The following is a 27,967-nucleotide window of genomic DNA, read 5'->3' as shown; positions in this document are numbered from 1 at the left end:
GTAAAATAGGAAACTATGTGAGAGTTCATAAATATAAGCTTACATCCTAGACAAGTTTGATTACATGCTCTGAAAAATAACTTTTCCAACTGATGAAATTCTACTGGTTATTTTCATTTTTTCAATATCTCTTTCATTATACTGCTTCCTTTGCTTTTGGACTTTCTGAGTGGAAAAATCAAATATTTTTGGCAGTATATAAAAACATGGATTCAAACATGACACGTTTAGTTTCCACAAAAATATATTTAATAATAAGCTTGTTATATAAAATCAAACATTTAACATTTTTAACATTTTATCAATTCAAACTCACTGGTGACTAACTGGGAGTGCTTTGTAATTTTGGAAGATTACCTAAACTAAAAATATATTTACATAATTACAACACATGTAAATATAACTGAATAGCTACTTCAATTAATGTTGAAATTCACAGAATCCTAGAGACTGATATATAAAGGCTAAAAGTGCCATAAATTTTTCTATAATCAAATGTACTGCACTAATTATGAACAATATCTTAACTATTAAAAGGAAAACACTGGGAAGGAAATGGGTTTTAAAGTTGTGACAAATTCTTAAAAGATAAAAAATATGTAAAATCAATTTAATGACCAAGATATCTTAATGAATCCCTGATTGTCAGTTTTGGCAGCTCAACCCAATCTGTTGGGATGGCAGTGTCTATATGCTGTCAGGAACCCTCCACTGTCTCATTAGAGCCATGCTACTAAATGCTGTAAGAGCCCTAGTCAAAAGTTACGAAATAATAGCAACTTCGAGTGCTGTACACATCTTTTCCATACAGGCTACAGCTTTATGCCTAAATTTATTCCTGAAAGATTACAGGCCCTTTACCTTTTCATACCCAAAAATATGTTCTCAACATGTTTAAAAAGGGTTTTTACGTTTTGGGAAGGAACTCTATACATTATATGTATAAATTTATCACAATTAAGGTCCCAAATCCCATTTTGTGTTTGGAACTACACAATGGTAACATTTAAACCATCTGAGTCCAGACAATATTCCACATTAAAGCAGTACACATCTTTTTTTAAATACTGCATAGGTTCTCTCTTTTTTAAAAAGGGTACTGCTTACCAAGTGATCATTTCCTATTTAATATCTGGTTATAATGAGACATTTCTTGCTGCATTTATCTCCACAGAATATTCAAAGCAGTTTCTATATTAGCATTTAGAAGTGTTTGCTGTGTTGGCTCTTAAAATGATAATCATTTTTTTTTGCTCAATAAAATATTTTTAATAACAAAATATATGTAAAATTAGAATTTTATAATTTCCAAAAAGCTGCCTTTATTAACCAAAGTTCTTGTTTGCAGTTTTCTGTGAAAATATTTTAAAGCCCTTAAAAACCTAAATTTTATTTTTTAAAAATTCTTGCCATGTTGCTGGGCATACCACTGCTGTCTCTGCTTGCGGTTTTCCAACTCCGTGAGAAGAGCCTGTCTGTAGGCTTCATACATTTTAACAATCTGTTCCAGTTCTTTCATGAAAAGCAACTTTAGCATTCCCTGGTATGTATCCAGGTCAGCCAGCTGGAAGAGTTCCCACTTCAGAATGTGGTCATATCTGTTTTAAAACATAATCATGCATATGTTCACAACACATACATAAATATGTATTTATAGAAACAAACTCATCTATTTTTATAAAGATCAACTTTATTATATCTAAACAAACCATAAGCTTTAATTAAAAATAACTGAGTTGTTAACTTAGTTAAATATACTATTTTTTTAGGGAGAGGAGAAAACTGATACTACTTCATATCGATTTAAGTTAAAAAATACCAATTTATCAATTTTTCTGTTAACATTAGACAACAGTGGACACAGATTTCAAACCACTGTGGTTCTATAATTTCAGAAGAACACATATTTTATGCTATTCATAAATTCACCTAAATTTGCCAAGAACTTAAAAATGCTTTAGACCACAAATGCCTGAAGATAATACACAAAAACGGGCAAAGTCACTTGTGTTATTACTGTTGATAGAGCTTCCTGAGGAATGCTGTTCACAATAGCAAACAAGGAACTAAAAGTGGAATGAAGACCAACCATTCATTCATGGGCTCTTTTCCTGAGGTTGAATATACAGTATTAAAAGAGAAAAACTCAAGCAGAAAGGGAAGAATAATTTCTTTTCAAAATGAGAGTTAGTAGATTATAGAAATATGTGGGAAAGACTCCTGTTGGATTGTATTTACATATACCTCAGGCCTTTTAGTCCTCCTTCCCGTACCAAGATCCATACCAAGAGGGAAGTAAGTAACAAAAAGTAGTAATCTACATTGAACTGAAAGACCTAAAGACATCACTCAGATCCAATTTTTCCATTTTACAAATGAAAAAACTGAAACCGAATGGGGCTATATATTTCTTGCAAAATTGTTTAGTGACCAAGAAATGAGAAAGGCAGAGTTGTGGACCAAATTACTTCAGAGTAATAGTTTTGAATGTTGAGATTAGATAAGAACTTGAACTACAGCAGGTCATATACCTGTTATCATATGAAGTGACACTTCTCAAATCACATTGCAGAACAGATATAATGGGAAGCTTTGATTATAAATTCTAGTAAATTTATTTTTAATAATCACAATATTTCCACCTAAGGATCCTTTGGTAATTCATTTAATATATTATTCTAAAAGGATCCTCTAATATTTATTCATTCATGAGAGACAGAGAGAGAGAAGCAGAGACCTAGGTAGAGGGAGAAGCAGCTTCCCTGTTGGGAACCGGATGTGGGAATTGATCCCAGGACCCCGGGGATCATGACCTCAGCCCAAGGCAGACACTCAACCACTGAGGCACCCAGGTACCCTCTAAAAGGTTTTTAAAAAGGGAAACAGTAAACAAATAATGAGTGGTCAATATGAACCACAGACTGTGTTTGACACACTTAAATTTCTGTACAACTTGGGTACATGTAACCAGGAATGCCAGGAGCATAATATACAGAACCACAAGGTAAACAGATCTTGTTGGATCCCAAATTTACCCACTTAATTACCTGAGTGCTGCAAATCTACTAATAGGTATACTTGGTGGAAAGCTTTATATTCTCTTTAGTGAGAAACTCCAACATAAATTAGATACTATAAGAAATATTAAGCCTCTATGAAGTAACAGTTGTTACCTCTGCCATTCATGTAGCTTAAGATCTTATTTGTTTGAATCAAACTTATAATTCCTAGCAGAAAACCTTAATCCTCTACAGTCAGAACTACATAGCTAAAGGGTAATTTTAGCGATGTCTATTGATTCAAGATGCTTAAATTCATGCCAGCTGAACTTATATAAGAACATTAACGCTCACTTATCATCTGTGTACTTTCTAGCAAGGAAAAAAGGAAGAATAAATTGGTAAATATCATACTTGTTTTAAGATAGGAGAATCATTCTGTATAAACATTCAGGTTTTAAAAAAAGGAAAAAAAAAAGCTTCAGACAATTTTCTGACTTCCCAATCACACATTTAGCATCAAAAATAGGATTAAGGGTAGAAGCGACAAAATCAGAATAATTACAGAAAATCATGAGAAGAAAAAGCATTCCAGAAGAACAGATGAGAAAAGTATGCAGTGTGCCAATTTGCATTCCAAAATCTTGCCCCCTGCTGCTTCTATGGAGTTACTTCCCTTCTCATATAAATACTTCCCAATATGCTTTTTTGTTTAGGAAAAATAGAAAATTCTGATTCTTTCCTTCTTAACTAGCCAAATCATCTAATTCCCTATGTTTAATTTTAGTCACTTATGGTTTAAATATACAGGTAGGGCGCTTGGGTGGCTCAGTTGGCTAAGCATTGTTGAACTCTTGATTTCAGCTCAGATCCTGATCTCAGGGTCTTGGGACTGAGCCCCAAGTTGGGCTCTCTGCTCCATGGGGAGTCTGCTTGTCTCCCTTGTCCTCTGTTCCTTCCACCACCACGTGTGCGCTTGCTCTCTCTCCAATAAATAATCTTTAAAAGAATACATACAGGTGGGGCGCCTGGGTGGCTCAGCTGGTTAGGAATCTGCCTTAGGATCAAGTCATCATCTCAGGGTCCTGGGATTGAGCGCTGTTGGGCTCCCTGCTCAGTCTACGTCTACTTCTCCCTCTCCCTTCCCCACTCATGAGCTCACATGCACACTCAAAAAAAATCTTAAAAAATATACATACACACACACACAGGGAAATCATTCAGAATATAGGCTGTAAACTACTTCAGTAGCCTATGCTTATTGTATCATGTTTGTTGTTTTTTCCTACGGCAGTATTCTACTTATAAATAACCCATATATGCAAACATCAATTGCTATAATCCTACCAAAAAATATGTTCACACTCTAAGGAGCCAAAAAAGTGCTACTATTTCAAGCTCTAGGTATCACAAGCCAGCGTAAGTCCCTTCCCTGTGCCTGCCCTCTGTAACAGTGTGCCCACTCTTCCTCTGTACCTTCACCCGGAGCTGGGGCAATGGTGACACTGCAGGACTGCCAAGCCATAGGAATAAAAGACAATCCGTGCCACAAGTACTATTGTGGACTGGTGTTGGGGTGTGTGCCCATGAGGAATAAACGGAAAGTAAGTATGATCCTGATGTTCTCTTTCCTGTTATATACTAACCTTATCATTTACTCTGTAGTTCAGCTTGATTACAGTTGTATGATACATTACAGACTTTTGGGAGCAGTCAGAAACATAACTTAAATTCACAAATAAAAATTTAGAACATAATCTAAGTCAAGTTCTGGAAGTACATGCAAAAAATGTTTTGGTAAGTTACTACTAGATATAGAATTTTAAAATTTCAGGAAGTCAGAAAATTGGCAATTGTTTAACAAAAGGAAAAAACACTAGTTTTTTTTTTTTTTTACTAAAACCCCTCCTTTTGTTAAGTAAATGATTCTTCAGTATCTACTTCATAGATAACAGCTCTTTCTTTGTTGACAGAACAATATCAACCATTTCCATCTTCTTTAGAGGCAAAAATTTTGGACCAACTAAAAAGCAACAGATTCCTAAACCTCTCATTTTAAGTTTTTAAGCAGTAAAGAAGTACTTGCTCTCTTGTTCCAGTCTGGCCTTCTGAGAGAGTCCTGATCTATTTGGAAAAAAACTAAGTCGGTTATTTCCTCAAGTTTTATAGCTAGCTCACAGAACCAGACTGAAAGGGCTATAATCTTTGAGAGTCTGTTTCTCAGACTCTCAGCAAGGAATTCCATTTAAGTATGCTCTTTCCCCCCCAAAATGAATGCTTTTTTATATTATTTCTCCCTAATGAGGACTATAAAGTAGAAAGGATAATTCTCCTCAATCTTATCAACCCTCCAGAAATAAAAAAAAATGCAACAGTTGGGCATATATTCTTCCAAACTTAAGGAAAATATAAAGACATATTCTATATGACATAAAATCAGCGTATGAACAAAGGCTCTACACTGGTAGGTCAAGTGCTATCAATAGTGAAAGAAGAGTGGGGAAAAAGGGAAGAAAAGTCCATCTGCCATCATTCCTTATTCCATTCCTATACTGTATGAATAGGATGAGATAAAAGAGGCTGCAACAGGGTTAGCCCAGATACCAAGCTAAGCTAAACCTCTACAGATAAATGTGTACCTAATTTCAAATAAACTAAAACCAAACTTTAGAAAAGCACTGTCTATATCTTGCAAAATAATACCTATAATCAAAATATTTTTAAAAATTACATTCTCAAGGCTTAAATTTGAGTTAGAGGGGAAAAAAAGAACCAATGCTTTTAGACTACAACCCTGGAGGATGGTTCGTCTCCACATCAGACCACAGGTTAACAGCTGCGAATTTGGAGACTGAAAAGAATGTTTATGTTGGCTAAAAATTAAATAATTCACAGTAAATGACCCTTAATTTTATACAAATGTTAATCTGGCCTAAACGAGCAGAATCATCAAATAATTATAAGACATATCCTTGAGGTAACCAACTATTCAAATTAAAAGCCTGAAAAGAAGCTAATAAAAACAAATGGCTTTAAGCAATTTATTAGAAAAATCAGCCAGTTATTTAGAAAAATAACTTCTAAAATCTTTAGGCTAAAGGCATAAACATATGCATGCATAAGTGTGCGCACATGTGCACACACATACAGGGTTGGTAAATACATAATAATATGATAAAAATTTAGATCAGAGTTGGCTTAATCCCTTACAAATTTTATTTCAATGATCACCGCTGAAAACTATGGAAAAGAGTTACTATTTCAAAAAAGTATATATGAAAGATTTCACATTCCTTTTATAGAGATTTAACTTTTTTCCCAAATTCACTGTCCAATCATCTTAAGCTCTCTAAAACTCTTAGCTAGGGATCCCTGGGTGGCGCAGCGGTTTAGCGCCTGCCTTTGGCCCAGGGCGCGATCCTGGAGACCCGGGATCGAATCCCACATCAGGCTCCCGGTGCATGGAGCCTGCTTCTCCCTCTGCCTGTGTCTCTGCCTCTCTCTCTCTCTGTGACTATCATAAATAAATAAAAAATTAAAAAAAAAAAAACAACTCCTGCTTTTAAAAAAAAAATAAAAATAAAAAATAAAACTCTTAGCTATTTTATGCTGTTAATTTTGGTTTCTGAGATACAAAAAAAATAAAGAGGCCGCAAAAACTAGGAACTAAATGTTGCCTTACAGAGTTGTTAAAATGTACACGCAATTATATATGAAATGCCTAGCAAGTATAACAAGAATTTAATAGCTACTCAGTATACAGTAATTATTAAATAAGAATTGTTAATGACAGATTAAGAGCATGATCTTTGAAACTGGAGATAAAGGTCTGAAATCTATCACTTAATAGTTGTATGATCTTAGCAGAGATAAAGCGTCTGTTTTTTAACCTGTAAAATGGGTTTTAGAAAGATTATATGAGGTAACATGTGAAAGTTTAGCATTGTAAGATATACAAAAGCAGCACTGGATAATCAATAACCATTCACTTTGAAAAACCCTTTTTTCTGAAGTCATGACAGTCTGTATTGATCAGTGTTACTAATCCTTATGCTGGGTTATTGATCTGAGTATCTACTTCTATTTCAGGAGAGAGAGAAGCTCTTTGTGGCAGATTTCATTTATGTATGATTAAATTTCAAGAATAGAAAAAGAAAAAAAAAAAAAGAATAGTTCCTACTATGGCACCTAATAAATATCCTCAATGAGCCTGGCAAATTCACAGGCATCTTTAAAAACTAGCCCACATATTTTCTTCTTCAGTACAGCTTTCCTTGGTCCACTAATTATAAACAAGAAACTTTATATAAAGTGCTAATGCAAGGCAGCTACCATGCCAATGTGCTTTAAAATGCGTGATCATTTATTCTCCCATAGTTCAGTAGAGGAAAGAAAAAGACTTAAATCTAAGTTCAGTGACTTGCCCAAGGCCATTCAGTATGCAGGTGATGGAGCCAGAAATCAGTTTCCTTCCTGAGTGATCTTTACCATTATTCTATACCTCTGCCTCCCAGTAATCATCATCATCTTTACTAAGCTCTTTTTTTTTTTTTTTTTTTACTAAGCTCTTTTAATGTACAAGATATTGTTATAAAAATACTTTAGATACACTGTTTTACTGAATTCTTAATAACCTTAAGAGTAGGCACTATTCCTATCCCCAATTTATAGAAAACAAAACGAAGTTAAGCATTCTGTGCAGGATTAACAGCTAAAAACAGTTTGAGAACTCAAATCATCATATCCCAGAACCTGCGGCCACTACTTATATTATTTCCTCAACACCCCTGTGTCTCCTGCTGTTTCATTTTTGTACCTAGGATTTCCCTGGGTCCTTACTTTTATCACAAGGTATGTTAACCACTTATTTGGAAGTTAATCTCCCCTATGAGAATGTAAGCTACTACTATAACACAGGTTTGCACACAAAGAAAACGAATAAATGTTCACAGAACTTACATTCCTAGTCAATGATTTTCAAACATTATAAAATGTGATAGTCCTTCCTCAAGTAAAATATTATTTAGAAGCCCAATATGATCAAAAGAAAAAAAACAGTGCCATGTGGGTTAAACAGCCCGGAGACTCCATTCAGGCTCCACTCACCACTCAACAAAATTATACTGTAAATTCACTTACTTCACAGGGGCTCGAGCATAAACCTGAAGCCAGTCAGGAATTTCTGCAGTATGATATGGATTTGCAGGTACCAGAAGGGACTGATTTCTTTCAGTTTGCTGTGGCTGATATGTGACAGGAGGGGGTTGGTCATACCTAGGTACGCTAAGAAAGAATTGACATTTATTAGGATAAACACTCTAAATCTAAACAAGAAATTGTAAAGAACAAATTAATATTTAAAAGTTTTTCGATATGCCTCTTGCCCAAACTGAATTCCTTCTACCACCTAAAAAACATAAAGGTCTGGTGTTTTTTTGTTTTTGTTTTTTACCACACCAGAAGGTGAAGTAAAATCCACCTTCTCTTGGAAACTAGTAGATCATTAGTGGCATAAACCTAAGCTAAATCTTTACAAATTTTTTTAAGGATTTTGTTTATTTGAGAGACAGCACAGGTGGGAAGAGGGGCAGAGGGAGAGGGACAAATAGACTCCCCACTGAGCAGGAGCCCAAAATGGGGGCTTGATCCTAGGACCCTGAGATTATGACCTGAGCTGAAGTCAGAGGCTTAACCAACTGAGCCACACAGGTGCCCCAAATCTTTACATATCCTTAAGAAATTTCTTCTGTCTGGTATTTATTCTTTTTAAGGAACTTAAAAGGAAGCTATAAAAAATTTGGAGCTAAATTATAACCTTTATACCAAGGCTTAATACTAAAATAATTTTCAGTAATAACTAGTTATAACTAGCTATAAATTTATACTGGAAAGATAAGTAATTTCTCTCAAAATGAGAATGGATACTTTCTTACTCCTTTAGGCTGAAAGGAGGCTTTGTAATATGTAGTACAAGTAGGAGTGACAACTAAGCTTGAGATATCCACATCAACTATTTTCTGCTTTTACCAATTTATGAGAACGTATGGGATTTAGAGTTGATTAGAACCTATTTTAAATCACAGAGAAAAACCAAACCAGATCATGCTTTTAATTAGTTCTAATGGCCTAGCTGGTGGGACAGAACAGCAAGGTGGGGAGGGAGTTGTTGTATGAGAAAATGCTAAGGAAAAAGCACTGAACCACTTTAAGCCTAAAGACTGAAATTTGGAACCAAAATGATCTATTCCAGAATAGGAGACAAAACTGGAACAGACTGCTCCAAATATCCATATTTATGTGTATGTCAGAAAAGGTCATTGCAGTACTAAACTACAATTAAAGAAAGTGTCAGACTGTGATTAACAATTTAAAGATCAATGTCCAGGGATCCCTGGGTGGCGCAGTGGTTCGGCGCTTGCCTTTGGCCCAGGGCGCGATCCTGGAGACCCGGGATCGAATCCCACATCGGGCTCCCGGTGCATGGAGCCTGCTTCTCCCTCTGCCTCTCTCTCTCTCTCTGTGACTATCATAAATAAATAAATAAATAAAAATTCTTTTAAAAAAATAAATAAATAAATAAAGATCAATGTCCAAATGACAATGAATTTTATCTTTACCTCTTCTTTCATAAGTAGGTACAAAGTGAAATGTCCCCTCCTCCCTTTTTAAAAAGATTTTATTTGACAGATAGAGTGAACACACAGGGAGAGGGAGAAGCAGGCTTGATCCTAGGACCCTGCCTAACCACCCAGGCACTCCTGAAATATCCTTTGATAGCACAATTGGGGAGTGGGAAAGAACTGAAGCTTTGAGGTCAGATATGTCTGGAGAGTTTTAACTTCAGTTTGGCAACCCCTCAAGTTATATGAATGTGGGCAAAACTGTTTACTCCACTTATTTATAAAACTGGAATAAATTCTACCAAAGATGACTATTCTCAACAGTAATTGAACTAATAAGTGTTCTGTATAAGGAGCAGCATAAGAGACCATCAAAAAATTATTTTAATACTATATGAGCTTAAGAAAAGTATTTATTCTCTCCTGTTTAATGCCTACAGAACTGCTAAGAGAAGCAAATTGTGAAAATGCTTTGTAAACTCTAACAATTCCATAATATGTAAGGTTACTGATGATAAACAGAAAAGTCAGCTCAACATACTCTCCAATCTGATTGGACCACAAAGTGTTCTGCACCTGGTGACAGCAATTTGGAATCATGTTTGGTTCTTTTTTTTTCCTTTTTGCATTTTCCATCATTCTTTATCCACAAACATCTGGCTGCACTCCCACTATGTGCCTGTCTGTGTGTTGGATGCTGGGACACAGCAGGATTAAGTGGAACTCATCCCTGTCCTTGGGTGGGAATTGTGATCAGGTAGGAGGGGGACTCTCCCTATTACTCCCAAGTCACAAGCCTGAAAATAGAGGCCAGGGAGGAGAGCAGCTTGTCTGAAATGGTTTAGAGCACAGCCAAAGGGACTAGAGCCCAACACAGGCCGAGCTGGTTTGATTCTTTTGAAGGGACAACAATTTCAGTTGTTCAATATACGTTGAGTATCACTAAATGGAATCACGGGGGAAAAAAAAAACTTTTCAAAGTTGAATTAATAAACCCAAATATGTAAAATTGAAACAATAATGATAAAGCTTAGTTTTCTAGGTGATAATATTACAGTGTATTTTTTTTTCCAAAGATTTTATTTATTCTTTCATGAGACACACAGAGATAGAAGCAGAGACACAAGCAGAGGGAAAAGTAGGGGAGCCTGTGGGGAGCCTGATGCAGGACTGGATCCTAGGACCCCAGGATCATGACCTCAGGCCAAGGCAGATACTCAACCACTGAGCCAGTAGGCATCCCTACAGTGTATTTTCGTAATAATATTAATGGTTCTAAAAAATGCAAAAGTCTGCTATAACCAAAGATCTATATTATGCTAGATAATACTAAGGAACATCTATCAACATGCTGATGATATTCTATCCATTTTAAATCTTATGGCTCAGAGGTAATTAAAAGGAAATATTTGTAATGTCATGACTAAATTAATACTACCTTTTCATGTACTTTGAAATCCAGTGTGTATTTTACATTTACATACAGCACATCTCAATCTGGATTAATCATCTTTCAAGTGCTAAATAGCTACATATGACAACTGGCTACAAATATACACAGGGCTAAAAGTTTGGCCATAAATGAGACCTACTGATAAGCCCAAAGGATCATTGGCTACATTTGTTAAACAGATTTGGGATATTTTGCACAGTTCCAATTTTCACTTTCTTGCCTGGCAAGAAAGAAAGGCAAGGTAAGAAACAACATAAAATGTCAGAAATTGAATAAAACAGCAAGATGTTATAATTCAGAAGTGTATTTGGACACATTAGGAGTGAGGTCTAAGGGGATCCCTGGGTTGCGCAGCGGTTTGGCGCCTGCCTTTGGCCCAGGGCGCGATCCTGGAGACCCGGGATCGAATCCCACATCAGGCTCCCTATATGGAGCCTGCTTCTCCCTCTGCCTATGTCTCTGCCTCTCTCTCTCTGTGTGTGTGACTATCATGAAAAAATAAATAAAATTTATATATATAAAAAAAAAAAGGAGTGAGGTCTAAATTTATAGAAATTTAAATGGAAAGAGATGTTTTAATTATTTAGATTTCTGGGTATCTACAATAAAAACATTCTGGCAGATTAGAGCAGAAACTGATCATTAAAGTACTCATCATGTTTTTTGAGGCTGTTTTATAAGTTTTTAATTATTAAAATCATTACCAAATATAAATTCAAAGAAAAATGTCATAAACTTTGAAAAATAAAGCTTTCAAATATCAAACCTCAGGGTGCCTTTCTCTTAGATGAAAATATGAGTTCAAAGTCTAACATTAGACAATCTCAAAACAAAAATTTGAAAATAAAGGTGATACTATACCTAGGAGCACAGGGATGCCTATATTGAGCCTTCTTATTTGTGTGATCTACATAATAGGTTCCAAATTCTGATGACTCAACTCGCTCCCATCCTGGAGGAAGTCCTTCTCGCTCAAGTGGATGGCTCCAATGAGTTGTATTTGTGTTGTGATCTATGAAATATTTTCTCCCTCTCATTGTCCAGTCCACAGACCAGCCGGGAGGAAGAGGTAAATCTTCAGAACCATGGTTAGTTAAATTTCCTAAAGATGTAGCAGCAACTCTCCCAATACCTGAGGAGGAAAACAGAAAAAGAAGAAATAGAACAATAATTCAAAGCTAAAAAATATGCCATCCAAGAAACAGTTATAAAATTAATTATCCTAATTGTACTCTTCTGTTAAAATTCATGATTTTGTAATTATAAATAAGAATTTTCATAAAACTAGCCAGTATTACTAAAATTTAATTACAAAAAGAGGAAGGAACTAGACTCCCTCTCTGAAATTAGTTTTGGTTGATGCCTCTATCATCAGGCTATACAAACATTTAACTATTAGCAAGGCAACTAAGTATGTATACTGCTTAAAGAAAAATTTCACCTCATTAAAGATTTAAGATTTGACATTTCACCTAAAACAGCAAAAATAAACTTGTAAAGTTGTGCCTGGTTTATAATTTCTTAAATATAATCTAGCTGTGCCCTAGAACCATTAGCAGCATATAAGGTCAACATATAAAAATTAAATATGCATATACTAATAACTGGAAAAAAATTATACCACTTATTATAGCTCAAAAAAAATCAAATGCAAAAAAAAAATCAAATGCTTACATATAAAATAACAAAATACAGACAACAAATTATGTGTAGAATCTGTATGCTGAAAACTACAAAACACTAATGAAAGAACTGAAAGACAACCTACCATGTTAATGGATTGGAAGACTCAACATAGTTAAGATGCCAATTCTTCCTGAAATGACCTTTAAATTTAAGATAATTCCAATCAAAATTCCAGCAGGAGTTTTGGAGATACAGACAGAAATAGGTATATGAAAGGCAAAAGAACTAGAGAAGCCAAAAAAAATTTTTTAAACTAAGAATAAAAGTAGGAGGATTCATGCTACCTGATTTTTTTAAGTAATCTCTACACCCAACGTGGGGTACGAACTCATGACCCCAAGATCAAGAGTCATATGATTTCTACCAACTGAGCTAGCCAGGTGCCCCTCATTCTACATGATTTTAAGACTTTCCATAATCAAGACACTATGGTATTGGCCAAAAGGCCAGACAGATCAATAGAACAAAGAATCCTAAAATATTAAAATATGCCTACATATACATAATCAATTTTTAAAAAGGTGAAAAGGTAATTAGATAGAAAAAAATGTAGTTTTTCAACAAATGGTGTTGGAACCACTGGAATATATGGATGTTCCATATGCAAAAAAAATCACAAACTATACCTTCCATTTTCTATAAAAATGAACTTAAGATGGATCCTATATCTAAATGTAAAACATAAAAACTATAAACCTTTTAAAAGAAAAAGGTGGATAAATTTTCATGACCTTTCATTAGACAGGTCTTAACCATGATGCTGGAAGTATAATCCATTGAAACAAAAATACTGGTAAACTGGACCTCATCAACTTAAAAATGTTTGCTCTATGAATGATATTGTTAAGAGAAAGAAAATGAAGCTACAGACTGGGAGAAAATATTTACAATATTTATATATTGTATAAATATATTGTCAATATATTTATACAATATTTATATTTATACATTATATTTCTACAATATATTGTCACATATAAGACAAAGGACTTTAATCTGGAATTTATAAAGAATTCTCAAAACTCGACATTAGGAAAATAGTTTTTTTAATGGGCAAAAGATTTGAACAGGCACTTCAAAGAAGATATTTGATAGTAAACGAGAAGATAAAAAATGCTCAAATCATATTAACCATCAGGGAAATCGCTAAAAAAAAAAAAAAACCTGCCAATTAAAACCACAATGAGAGGACAATACACATCTATGAGAATGGTCAAAAAAGAAAAAATATCTGACAAGTTGTGATAAGGACTGGAGCAAGTGAAATTCTCATACATTGCTGGTAGAAACATACAAGAAAATACTTCAGCCACTCTGGAAAACACTTCAAGGTCTTATACCAAGTTAAATATACGTCTTTCACATGATGTAACAATTGTTCTCAAATATTTAACCTAGACAAATAAAAATGCTTCTTCACACAAAAACCTGTATGGGGATGTTTACAGTGTTGAAAATAGAAATAACCCACAGGTCTTTCAAGAGAATAAACTAGTACAATTATACAGTGGAATCTACTGTAAAATGTTTTTGAACTACTTAACAATACATGCAACAACATGGAATGGATAAATCTCAGAGGCATTATGCTGAGTGAAAGGAGCCAGCCTACTCTGCATGGAGCCTGCTTCTCCCTCTGCCTGTGTCTCTGCCTCTCTTTCTCTCTCTCTCTCTGTCTCTCATGAATACATAAATTTTTTTAAAAATCTTAAAAAGAAAGAAAAGAAAAGAAAGAAAAGAAAAGAAAAAAGAAAAGAAAAGAAAGAAAAAAGGAAGGAAGAAAGAAAGACTCAAATGGCTGTAAATTGTACGATTCCATTAATATGAAATTACTGCAAAGGCAAAAGTGCTAGGACACAAAGTTGTGGTTGCTAGGAATTAGGAGTGGGGTGGGGGCTAACTACAAAAGGACAGCAATGAGGTATTTTTAGGAGTGATGGGTGATGGAAACATTCTATAAACTAATGGTGCTGGCACTACATAGATCTAAAATTCATAGAACTCTGTACCTTAAAGAAAAAAACCACTTAAGTTTACTGTATGTTATTTGGGGGAAAAAAGAATAACCTGGCTGCACAGTTTTATTCTTATATAATAACTGTGGATAGTTAATCACTCCGGACTCCAAGATTTATTTAGTTTGTTTCCACAGGTTAATGACACAGATTGAGCTCAGTATGAGTTTTTCCTTGTTGTTGTAAAGTGTACAGGGGATCTCTCTGCATTATTTCTTACACCAGCATATGAATGTACAATTAGCTTGATAAAAACTTCAATTAAAAAAAAGTTAGAGGTATAACAGTCAGACTCAATATACATGTAAGAACTGCCAAAAACATTTCAGATAGAACAAGAACATTAAGAAAGAAGTGAAGAGAAAAAAAAAAAAAAGAAAGAAAGAAGTGAAGAGGGCAGCCCAGGTGGCTCAGTGGTTTAGCGCCGCCTTCAGCCCAGGGGGTGACCCTGGAGACCTGGGATCGAGTCCCACATCGGGCTCCCCGTGAGGAGCCTGCTTCTCCCTCTGCCTGTGTCTCTGCCTCTCTTTCTCTCTTGTCTCTCATGAATAAATAAATAAAATCTTGGGAAGGGAAGGGAAAAGGGAAGGGGAAGGGGAAAGGGAAAGGGAAAGGGAAAGGGAAAGGGAAAGAAAGGAAAAAAAAGAAGTGAAGAACAGAGCACTGTGAAAAACAATTCTGGTAACTTCTCCTTGTCCCTCCACAATTCTCCACCTTCTCCAGCAATCATAGGAGGTGATTTCAAATAATTGGCAAAGGAAAACTAAATTTACTTAATACATATAATATGAACAGCACAACATCAACCTATAAAGAAAATTTTAAGAGTTCTGTAAAAAGGTACAAATTTATTAAAAGAACAGTCAGAAAAATGTTCCAAAGCAGAGAAAAAATGCAACTAGATATTCTCCCATTAACTAAAAGAGAAAAAGGAAGCAATCAACTCCTTGAAGGAAGACCACAAAGAAAAGCAAGAACCCAAAAGATAAGATGGTAAGGCAACAGAGATAAAACCTATGCTCAGGAAAGGAATAAAGATGAAGACAAAACTGGAAAAACAAACATTCAGTGTTTGTTATGATGGAGATATCTGGCAAATCTTAACAAAGTATGAATGTTAATATCAACAATAATGTCATATGCATATCATGTATCTCCCTATATTTGACATGATGAGAATATTTCACCTCTGTGGTATAAACAAAACCTCAGTCTAATCATACGAAAAACATGGGACAAAATCTAAAATGAAGGACAGTTTACAAAATATGACAAGTATTCCTCAAAACTACCAAGGTTAAAAAAAAAACAAAACTACCAAGGTTATGAAAAACAAGGAAAGATGAAGTAGTAACTGTCATAGACCAAAGAACATTAAGGAAACACAACTAAACGTAATGTTGTACTGATTGGATCCTGGCACAGAAAATGACATTAATGAAAAAACTGGTGAAATCCAAATAAAGCTTGTAGTTAAATTTAAAAAAAAAAAAAAAATTCTTGAGTTCGTAGATACTAAGCATGAAAATTCACTGTTTACCTTTGGAGATAGGGTGCCAATTCATTATTCTAAAAAATAATAAGTGAAGGGAAAGATTTAGTATTTATCCTTTCTTATATGAATAGCAACCAAATAACTGGTAAGAGCTAATTCATTATAGAATTCCAACTAATAGAGAAGAAATGACAGAATTAGAATATCACCATTTGCAGCACTAATGAAATACTAGATCTAGCCAATTATCATTCATGGCTGCCATTATCAACAGGTAAAAGGCTGATGGAGAACTTCTTGATGAATGAACTGTGCTGACATCTGATCCCATCATGAATGAATTGTAGTATCCAAAAGAAATTTGTGGTTATATGCCTTTGGAACTGATGTAATAGAATGTGTCTCTGGAAGTGATACAGTAGAATGTATACATCATCTATGAACTATTCTGACAAAAAGAAAAATGCAAGAAAGAAAATAAACACAACCATAGTATCCTTTGAGAGGAAAAATATGTATTTCTAAAACATATGGGAAATATAGAACAAAACAAAGCCAACAATCCTTTTGGTGAAGCTGATCTTGGCTCCTGTCAAACAGCAACTGAAGTGTTATTTAATAAGTGTAGCTGAAGCAATTTCTGTACTTAAAGGAAAAATGTTTAAGCAAAAAAGAAATAAGCCAAAGTACCAAAGACACATTGCACATAGCAAATAACTTCAAAATTACATTTTATTTATTTATTTTTTAAGATTTTATTTATTTATTCATGAGAGACACAGAGAGAGAGGTAGAGACACAGGCTGAGGGAGAAGCAGGCTCCGTGCAGGGTGCCCAGTGTGGAACTTGATCCCAGGATTCTGGTATCATGACCCGAGCCGAAGGCAGATGCTCAACCGCTGAGCCACCCAAGCGTCCCTAAAATTACATTTTAAAGCTGCAATGGGTTTACGTGTTCTCATACTTCCATCATGAAAACTGTTGTACTACTGGCCACAACCAAGGACAGCAATTAAAAAGAAATTATAGTCAATTCACTGTACTCATACGGAGTTATTCATAAGAACCATTAACTTTTTGGCCAGCAGAGGTCCTACTGGAAATACATCGACAGATTTCTAAATACAGCATTTTTTAAAGCAAAAGCTCTTATAGTAAATAGTAATACAGTAATAAAAACTGTACAAGCTTAGAGATTATTAAGGTTGTGACTGGAGAGGCCTGGGTGGCTTAGCAGTTGAACGTCTGCCTTTAGCTCAGGGCATGGTTCCAGAGTCCTGGGATCGAGTCCCATGTCAGGCTTCCTACATGGAGCCTGCTTCTCCCTCTGCCTGTATCTCTGTCTCTGTCTCTCATGAATAAATAAATAAAATCTTAAAAAAAAAAAAAAAAAGATTGTGACTGTATTTGGAGACTGAGACTTTAAAGAGGTAATGAAGGTTAAATGAGACTGTTAGGATGGGGCTCTAGTCCAATATGACTGGTGTCCTTCTAAGAAAAGGAACAAGGGATGAAGGGATGCCTGGGTGGCTCAGTGGTTAAGCATATGCCTTTGGCTCAAGTTGTGATCCCAGGATCCTGGGATGAAGCCCTGCATCAGACTCTCCACAGGGAGCCTGCTTCTCCCTCTGCCTATGTCTCTGCCTCTCTCTGTGTATCTGATGAACAAATAAAATCTTTAAAAAAAAAAAAAAAAAAAAAGTTGTGACAATTTTATTCATCTGCTGAGAAAATCCAAATTTCCATATACTGAACTTGCCTGAATCTAGAAACACATATACCTGTACATTTAAACCATATTAGGTACTAAACACTAGATTTAAACTGTGAGGGATCCCTGGGTGGCGCAGTGGTTTGGCGCCTGCCTTTGGCCCAGGGCGCGATCCTGGAGACCCGGGATCGAGTCCCACATCGGGTTCCCGGTGCATGGAGCCTGCTTCTCCCTCTGCCTGTGTCTCTGCCAGTCTCTCTCTCTCTCTGTGACTATCATAAGTAAATAAAAATTTAAAAAAAAAATTAAACTGTGATAAATACGAAATTCATATTTAGAGGAAACATAAAGACCTTTGTAGAAACTCTTATTTTTCAGAATTAAACCTCAACAATTTGATAAGGGAGCCAAGATGTCCTCAAAGTTCCAAACAACGTCCTCAGCTTTACCAATGCCAGGTAAAACAATGATTCCTAACCTTTCCATAATACACTCTGCCTATACTTTCTGAAGGTGCCATGTGCACCAATTTTTTTTTTTCAAACTATTTGGGATAATTTTATAAAACCTACTGAGAGAAGAATATACAGTACAAAAAGACTATAAATAAGATTTAAAGCAAAACATTCCTAGTAATAAAACAGGTCTAGAAGACAGGGGAAAAAAGTGACACCAAGCTCTAATACAAGAGACATCTGCTCTAAGTTCAGTCAGAAAGTTGAAACTTCAATCACCAAACATGCCAAATCTGGAAAAAGCATAGACGACCACATAACACTTTTATAAAGGACACAAGCACTAACAATTACGAGTATCTCCTCTGTCCCTGGCCCTTTTCCAAATGTATGATTTCGTATTTAAAATAGTTCTATCGGTAGTAATATCACTAACAATTTACAGATGAGGAAACAAAGGTTCAAGTTATTTCTAAAGCCACAGAATTGATATACAGTCAAATGACAAATTTATTACTAATAATGTAATCAACAAACAAAAGATCAACTGTAATTCCCCAAAGAAAAGAATGCTGCTAATAAAAGAAAAAGCTATCTACCAATTTTGAATTCAATCAGTGGAAAAATAAGAACTTGTTTCTGAGATACAGGGAAAAAAAAATTAGTTTTCCATTATTTCAGTTAGTCCCAGAAAAGAATGAGTGGCATTCATAATCCTCAAAGTAACTTTCATTTGTAGGGATTAACTACACAAATTCCTTCCATTTGTATAAAGTAATACATTCATAAGCTAAAGATATGATTTCCCAAACATAAGGATAAAGTAAGTACTATTTTGTCTCTACACCAAGACTTTACTAGATAAAGTCTAGTCTAAATTCCAAAGAATTTAATCTCATACAACCAGGGAGATATCTGTAAAACCTGCTTTTAGAGACAAAGCTCAAAAATTCTGGTTTACTCATTTTGTAGTGGCTACAGAGAATAAAATGGAATCCGGAACTCTAATGAAGATCCACAGCTTCAGGGTAATAATAAATGCTGAACATCATAGCCCTAGTTACATTCAAGATGCTGATAAAGAGATCTAAAGAAACCTACCTTTTCTCCCCCTCTGCAAAATAATTACAAATAATGTTGTGTCCCTAAAGATTAACCCCTTCTCAAAGATAATTCTGGGTTCATTAAATATTGATGTAGTTCCTGGAGTAAACATAGCTTCAGTGTTTCTGGTTAAAGCTGACACTGCTCAGTTTGATTTTGGTAACTTGATTCCTTCAGTTATCTTCAAAAATAAAAGTTTTAAAAGTCTGTTACTTAAAACTGTATAGAACTAAAACAAAGGAATTCATTCTGCCTTTAGTATTCCAGCTGAAGACTTCCTGTTAACAGCAGAATTCCTTCCTTTAGCACAAAGAGTAGGTGCCTGCCCAGTAAGTACATTGACCAAAATGTTAAAGGTCAGATTTCACAGCTAAACCTAGAACTTGCTAGGTCCTGAAACCCCCTGAGATATTATATGACCTATTTTTAGCTGCTGCCAAATACAATAAAATAAAGTTAACTCTTAAGAGAAGGCATTTCCTTAAAGTCCAAGTAATTGGCATCAAGTCATTATCAAACTCTTTTCTTCCATACTTTCTTAATGTTTACTACATTAGTAACAACCATCAAAACTTAAAGGTTGTGAAAATCAATTTGTCTAGAGCACATCTTTACCCTCCCACAAACTTACTTTCTCCTTCCCATTCACTATAATTCCTTGAACTCTCTTCAGTATTAATTCTGAAAATATGGTAAGTTTCAAGTCTTTTTCAAGATGAATTCAAGAAACTTCCAGCTATTGTTTCATATTCAGATTTTTCCTTCTGGAAAAGACAGCTGTTAGGCTTTTCTGCTTGGTTAGTAACCGGTTATTAATTCTTCCCTGACGTCCTTCAAACTCCTTCAAAGAAAAACTTTTTTTCTAAAAGGTAAAACATGAAATCTTATTGCCCTGATATAAATTAATCCTATTAAGTGAAATTTCTCAAGCACATTATCACTGCTCTAACAAACACTAATCTTTTTTTTTAATGACATTCTTTTTTATTTTTTTAAAGATTTTATTTATTTATTCATGAGAGAGACAGAGAGGTAGAGACAGGCAGAGGGAGAAGCTGGCTCCCTGCGGGGAGCCTGATGTAGAACTCGATCCCAGGACCCCGGGATCACCATGCAAGCCAAAGGCAGATGCTCAACCACTGAGCCCCTAAAATGACATTCTTTGATTTTAAAAAGTATCCAATTGTATTTTATTTCTAACTTATGATTGCAAAGTTATTTTGAAGTCTGTCATTAAACTTATAAAACCTATGTCAGGCTGCCACCAAGAGAGGATCAGTAGAAATTTAGTTCTTGCAGTATTTCCTCAATGATACTTTGTGAATCAGAATTTTAAAACAATGTTTTAACTTGGTACTATTTATTCTTCATACTTTCATTTAGGCAGAAAACTGTTATGAACTCTCAGTGATGTTTGTAATGTAAATGCACATCATAAAAGTTAGTGTGAAGAACAATCTGTATTCATGGTAAACAAACTGTTACAAGCTATTATTCCTCCTACCCCTCAGCCCCCAAAACTGCCTAAGACTCCAGACTTGAAATCTCTGGATTCATTCACTTAGTCAACCATTTATGCAGTCAAGTGCTATGCTAATCCTATCTGAATCTTCTCTTTTCCTCATCTCTTCATATTCCATATGTGGCCAAGTCCCATCAATGCAGATGTATCCCACTTCTCTTCTTTCTAAATGTTTGCAGCACAGGTCAGGTCCTCATTAACATTTTAAATAACAACCTCCAACATGCACCTAATGGAAGATTATGGAGTCAATGAAACTACTCATAAATAGTGTATAAAGATGAAGGAAATAACTGAAATATGAAGAATATCTGGCCTGCTGGGCACTTTCCCTTAACTTTTCTGCTTTTTGAAAATTTTCTACAGTAAGCAGCTATTCCCCTAAAAGATGAGTTTATTTTTAAAAACTTACTATTTTGGTTAGGTAAGAAATCATTTCTGAGGTTTAAAACTATTTGATATTAGAAACAAACAAAATAAACACCAAAGTATGCAACTATCTAATCCTTTAACCAAGATGTTCTTTATTTTTTATTTTTTTTTAAAGATTTTTTTTTAATTTATTTATTCTTGAGAGATAGAAGGAGAGACAGATCCAGAGACACAGGCAGAGACAGAGCCAGAGACACAGGCAGAGGGAGAAGCAGGCTCCATGTACCGGGAGCCCGACGCGGGATTCGATCCCGGGTCTCCAGGATCGCGCCCTGGGCCAAAGGCAGGCGCCAAACCGCTGCGCCACCCAGGGATCCCCCAAGATGTTCTTTAAAAAACAAAAAGGCACTGGGGTCCCTGGCTGGCTAAGTTGGTGGACTATGCAACTCTTGATTTCAGGGTAGTGAGTTCGAGCCCCATGCTGGGTGATTACTTTATAAAAAATCTAAAAAACAGAAAGACACTCATCCATGCTCTCATTTCTATATGCCTAGAAAACCTCTCCTCTTCCATGTCCCAATGAGATTACAATGTCAGCTTTCACAAAATAAGCTGTTCTTACCAATCATTCTTTATGATCCCTCAATTTTCAAAACTCAAGTGATTTACTTCTCCTAAACCCATAATTAAGTCTTTTACCCTTAAAAGCATCAAAGACTTGCCCTTTCCTCTTCAATACCACTGTTACCTGAAGTCATTTTTTCTCTAGCAATCTATCTCTGAGTACAACTAGTAATCTTTAAACTCTTTCATAAAATGACTTATCTTTTTGAAATCTGCAATGGCTCTGTTTGACTCAAGTTTAAATCCTTCAGCCTGTTGTTGGATTACAAATATCCATCCTACCTCACATCTTCTTTCTTCATTATTAGCAGAACTACATAGTTCCTTGGATTTACATGCCTACTCTGTTTTCACTGGGCTATTCCAAATTTTCTATCTAAACTGCCTTTCCTCTGCCCTGTTAACCTAAAGTCCAAGCTCAATCACAGTTCAAGTCCTACCTCTTCCAGCCTACCCTGATCTCTCTTCTGACTCCCTATTGTACTTACAGTCAGTACCACAGAGTATAACAACCGTTCTACTGTGCATATATTGGTTTTGTTCCCCAAGTAAGATACCAGTAAGTCAGAGAAAATGCTGGACACATAAATTGTGTGTTATTACTAAATGAATAAGGGCACCTGCATGGCTCAGTCAGTTAAGCATCTGACTGGATTTCAGTTCAGGTCATGATCTCAGGGTTGAGATCAAGCCCTATGTCGGGACACGTTGGGCATGGAGCCTGCTTAAGATTTTCTCTTTCCCTCTTCCTCTGCCCCTCCTCCCCTAAAAAAAATACTAAATGAATGTTTTCTACATTCCTGCTCCAAACTGTTTGGTGGTGGTGGTTGTGAAAGAGAGAGGAGAGAGAGAGAATCTTAACCAGGCTACACACCCAGCATGGAGCCTGATGCTGGACTCAATCTCACCACCCTGAGATCATAACTGGAGCCAAAATCAGGAGTCATACACTTTTGACAGACTGAGCCACAGAGGCACCCCTCCAAACTATTTTTAAGTCATCTTGCTTGAAATTTCGTAGGTTAAAAAGTGTCTCTTGTATTTATTTTTATTCTGCCAAGATTTAAAGCCTGCAACTTACCAGGAAAAAAACTATCAGATAAAAAAGTTTAGTTTTCAGCTTGCTTCAGTTTATCCAGTGTAATTCAGTACTTTAGGAATAAAGTAGAATTGTGCGTTTCTCCTATCTTTTCTGGTCGTTGTACAAGTATCCTCAAGTTAGCAAATATGGAAAACACATTTTAAAAAATTATATGGCTAATATTTTTGTTCCAAAAAGACAGAATTAACACACAATTAACCTAACCATTTGACAGTAAGTTTTTTTTTGACCAATCTGGGAAATAATTATTCACCTGGGAAAGCAGCTTTGTTAAGAGAAACAGTACAGGCTGTAGCTGAGGAATGATGCAGTTGCCCATGTTATCTTGTTACCACACCAAATTCTTCCTCTCCACCTTTCCTTACTCAGGTCTGACTCCAGGTTCTTTGAAACTCTTCCCATTCTACCAAACTTAAACCTAGATTTAATCCAACTATAGACATTAAATTCTCTGGGTTTTCAAGATTTCATAGTGTTAACAGTCTACACAGCCTTCAGGTAAGTACCAACTTTTATTCTTTCACTCAACATAGATTACTAATTATTTGCAAGCTGGCTTAACAAAACTGGCAAAATGGAAAAGTATTTTTCTAGGAGTGTCTGTTGGGTTCCCAAGAAAATCCAGAGAAGAGCATCTTTTTAATTTTTAATAAACCTAAACTAATGTAGAATTCATAAATTTAAGTTACCTGAAGCATGTCTCCCCTGATTCTGTGGCATTCTTTGGAAGAGATCATGGTTGTATTCATAATATCTATAGTCTTCATGTGCACGATCTCCAAGTGGGCGCCTTCTCTGACCATCAAAATAATTATCTGAAAAATAATATCGGGAACCAGAGTCTCCATTTTCAACAGCAAAATTAATTTCTGTTAAAAATGACTGAGAAGAGCCATACTCCCTAGGGACATCTGCTAGACTCCTGGCAAGATAAGAAGGTGCAGATAATCTGTTGCTTTCTCTTCTCATTATTTCATGAGGTGTTCTTTGAATTGGAGTTCTAAGGAAACTCTGGTTTCTTGAAACTATTCCATCTCCAGAAGCTGAAAAGGCATTAGGACTTGAGTCTGGCAGACAGATATCAGTTCGTCTTGGAATTGTTGGACCATGCCGAATAAATGAAGGCATGAGATCTACAATAAAACAGAGTAAAATGATCACTTGAGTAAGTAATAACCACACTTTTCAAAAGTTGTTCATTTATATCTATTGCCCCAAAATGAAAAATTTCAATGGACTTAAGCAAATACTGATTTAAGATAGTGCTTAGGTATTTTAAAATTAAGGCCAATATTTTCCCACTCAAATTTATAATTTGTATGAATGGGATAGGTGTAAACTCAGTCAGAATCAAGTGTATTCTGCACACCACCATACATGATGAAATGTCAGTAAGCTTAATTATGGTTAATACTCATGAATAAATGTGTAAAAATAGAAAATAATTTAACAGATACACAGTTACCAACATAATTTAAGATTATTCTTTGTTTTGTTGATTTTACTTCATTTTTAAAATTCCCCAAAATCCTTTTACAACCCCAATCATAATTTCAAAAATATAAACAGAACATAATGCTACTCCCAAACATGTAAAGGTGGATTTCTTTAAAAAGACTTTAAAATAATTAATCTGGTTTCCTCTCAGAATTACGTAGTACTAGTAATCAAAAGCTAGAAAGTAAGAAATTTGGCTATGAAAATTTAAAAAAAAAGATCTAATTTCAAAGAGGCACATAAATGTTGAATCCGTTCAAAAATGCCAAGCCTAAAACTGGCTCTCTTAAGAACAAGTAATTATAATTCAAAACAGAAGATAACAGTAGAACAATGGCCTTCAGGATACAGTACTTCTGAATACAGAACTTAAGCGGCTTAGATAGGACAGGTTACAAAGCAAATAACTTTATAACATTAAAAAACTAGATTTGGAAACTGTTGTATTCGTTTATTAAGGAAAGAATATAAGAATTATTAAAAAGCTTCAGAAGCTAACTCTAAACAAAAATTAATATCCAAATAAACAAGTCTCAAAACTCGATGAAATTAAAACAAAAACAAAATACCATATGAACTTATTTGCTTTAAAGTATAGCTAATATGGGGTGCCTGGGTGGTTCAATCAGGTAAGGATGGTCCGGACTCTTAGTTTTGGCTCAGGTCATGATCTCATGGGTCCTGAGACAGAGCCCCACTTGGGGCTCCAAACTCAGTGGGAAGTCGGCCTGAGATTCTCTCTCTCCCTCTCCCTCTGCCCCAACTCCTGCTCTTTCAAATAAAGGAATCCTTAAAAAAAATAATAAAGTATGGCTAACATAGTTCATGATTTTAAGTAATGTTTAATAAACTTTATTTGCAGCAAATTAAAAGCTATCATAAATTTAGCTGAAAACCTAAGAACATATATAACTGAAAAATAAATAAAAAAAGGTTTAAAAATCAATTTTCAGGGATGCCTCGGTAGCTCAGTCAGTTAAGCGTCTGACCCTAGACTTCAGCTCAGGCTGTGATCTCAGGATCGTGAGATCAAGTCCCCTATCCAGAACCAAGCTCAGGGGAGTCTACTTCTCTCTCTCTATCCACCCCCCCCAGCCCCTCCTCCCGCTCGGGCTGGCTTGGGCTCTCTCCCTCTAAAATAAGTAAATTAATCTTTAAAAAAAAGAAATTGGGATGCCTGGGTGGCTCAGTGGTTGAGCGTCTGCCTTTCAGCTCAGGGCATGGTACTGGAGACCCAGAATTGAGTTTCACATCAGGCTCCCCTTGAGAAGCCTGCTTTCCCTCTGCCTCTCTCTGTCTCTCATGAATCAATAAATAAAATCTTTAAAAAATAGATTTAATTTAATTTAAAAAGAAATCAATTTTCACAGGGGTTCTTAGCTGGCTTAGTAGGAAGAACGAACAGCTCTTGATCTCAGGGTCCTGAGTTCGAGCCCCACGCTCTGTGTAGAGATTACTTAAATAATTTTTTTTTAAATCAATTTTCCGGTTACTGATGTACCCACTGATCTTTTTGTTCTTTAAGAAAGCATTGCAAATAAACGGATAAATCTCTAAGGCTGATGATGTGGTTATTATTTTAAAAACATACGGGTGATGGGCACTGAGGGGGGCACTTGACAGGATGAGCACTGGGTGATATGCTATATGTTGACAAATTGAACTCCAATAAAAAAATTTTAAAAATTAAAAAAAAAATTTTAAACCCTAAAAAAAAAAAAAAAGGAAAAAAAATGCTCTCGGGATGCCTGGATGGCTCAGGGATTGAGTGTCTGCCTTCGGCTCAGGTCCCAATCTTCTTCCTCTGCCTAGGTCTCTCCCTCTCTGTCTCTCTCATGAATAAATAAGTAAAATCTTAAAAAAAAAAAAAAAAATGCTCTCCACACCTTTCTGTGTGATCTCGAGTAAATACTTCTATGAACAACTTTCCCAATTACAGAATGAGGTAATGCTTAAGTCACAAGGTCAGTAGGAGCTTCCAAGATGGGCACTTACACAAAGTGCCCACTATGCAGTATGAACAAAATACTAGTTCCTTCCCTCACAAATGTTCTGAACACACAAGCAAGAATTAAAAATTCCAAAGATTCAGCTGAAAAGGCAGAGTCAAATGCGTAAATTGAAAAGTATGGCGGGTAGGCAGAGAAACAAAACTATTAGAGTCAAAAAAAAAAAAAAAGTTTTGTCAATTCCTCGTAAAGTACGATAGAAATCATTTTTGCATACTTCGCCTTTTTTTGGGGGGGGGGGGGGGAGTCGGGGAAGGGGATGGTATTTGTAGCAATTCTCACGAAAACAGCCAGCCAGACACACACGAGTTTTGGCTTCTCCACTCCTAAGACTGATGAAACTTTGGATAGCGGCTACAACAGTGACGGCCAACTGTCACCTCCTCACGTCTGCAACCAGCAAAAGAATTCTATGTACAACTTCCAGCACGGATGAGTGACATCCGAAATGTTTGCAAACATAAGCCCTATCCCGAGGTATCTACAAAAGGAAAAAGTGTGCCCCAGCCTAATCACTTTCACCCCTATAGCATCAGGGAATCCTCAATCTAATTGTTTCCGAAACAACCTCTTCTAGTAATCAAAACGAAACACCACGCTGCCCTTGCGGGGCGGGGGGGGGGGGGGGGGGCGGGGGGGAGGACGGGAAAGTTTGTTATTTTTAGGGAGGCCCACGGGGGAGGGGCTCCTCTAAGTTTCTTACACTTTATCGGCTTTCAAACAATGACCACCACTTCAGGCACAATACAATTAAAAAAAAAAAAAAAAAGTCTTTCACGGAGACCAACAGGAAAGAAAAGCCCCGGGGAGCCGCGTCGGGCCAGGTGTGGATGCGCCCCACCCGACACTCACTCCGCAGCAGAGGCGACGTCTCCTTCTTCACGTACTTCCCCTGCACCTCGGCGGGCTTGGACACTTCATTTTTGGTTTTCTTTCGGGACAGCATCCTTGTCGACGAGGCTCCAAGCCGCGCCAAGCAGCCTCCTCAGGGCTCCGCGAAGGGCGCCCGCCGGCCTCGCCGCCACCTCCGCCGGCGCCGCCGCCTCCTTCCCTCCCGAGCCGCAGCCGCCGCCTCTCCGCAGCCCGGGGTCGCCAGCAGGGACTGCCGCATGTTCGGGGCGCTAAGCGCGCCGGCCGCAACTCAGTCGCTTGTCAGTTCCTTCTCGGAAATCTACTCGCTCCGCGAGGCTGCCCGAGGACACCGTGAGCAGAGGCCAGAAACGCCCGGCCAGGGCCATGGTCCGCCGCGGGCCGCCTAGTAACCGCTACCGCCGCCGCCTCAGCCGCCGCCGCCGCCGCCGCC

At 36.3% G+C, this 27,967-nt stretch overlaps 1 protein-coding gene across 2 annotated transcripts; it reads right to left on the bottom strand.

The window, feature by feature from the left end:
- Nucleotides 1-231: 231 nt before the first annotated feature.
- Nucleotides 232-27,967, bottom strand: SAV1 (salvador family WW domain containing protein 1). 2 transcript variants are annotated; one of them, XM_041758346.1, is made up of 6 exons: nucleotides 27,934-27,967; nucleotides 27,517-27,736; nucleotides 23,848-24,291; nucleotides 11,934-12,204; nucleotides 8,139-8,282; nucleotides 232-1,598 (listed from the first exon to the last, which is right to left on the bottom strand). In XM_041758346.1, exons 2-6 carry the CDS (start codon nucleotides 27,608-27,610, stop codon nucleotides 1,397-1,399), a joined length of 1,155 nt encoding a protein of 384 aa, XP_041614280.1. In that variant the 5' UTR covers nucleotides 27,611-27,736; nucleotides 27,934-27,967; the 3' UTR covers nucleotides 232-1,396. The 2 variants fall into 2 exon arrangements, with proteins under 2 accessions (XP_041614280.1, XP_041614279.1); XM_041758345.1 differs by having other exon boundaries at nucleotides 27,517-27,964.

The sequence above is a fragment of the Vulpes lagopus genome, chromosome 6 (assembly GCF_018345385.1).
Source record: "Vulpes lagopus strain Blue_001 chromosome 6, ASM1834538v1, whole genome shotgun sequence".
NCBI classification, from domain to species: Eukaryota; Metazoa; Chordata; class Mammalia; order Carnivora; family Canidae; genus Vulpes; species Vulpes lagopus.
The sequence above is the reverse complement of the archived record's forward strand: the minus strand, read 5'-3'. Positions and strand labels throughout refer to the sequence as shown.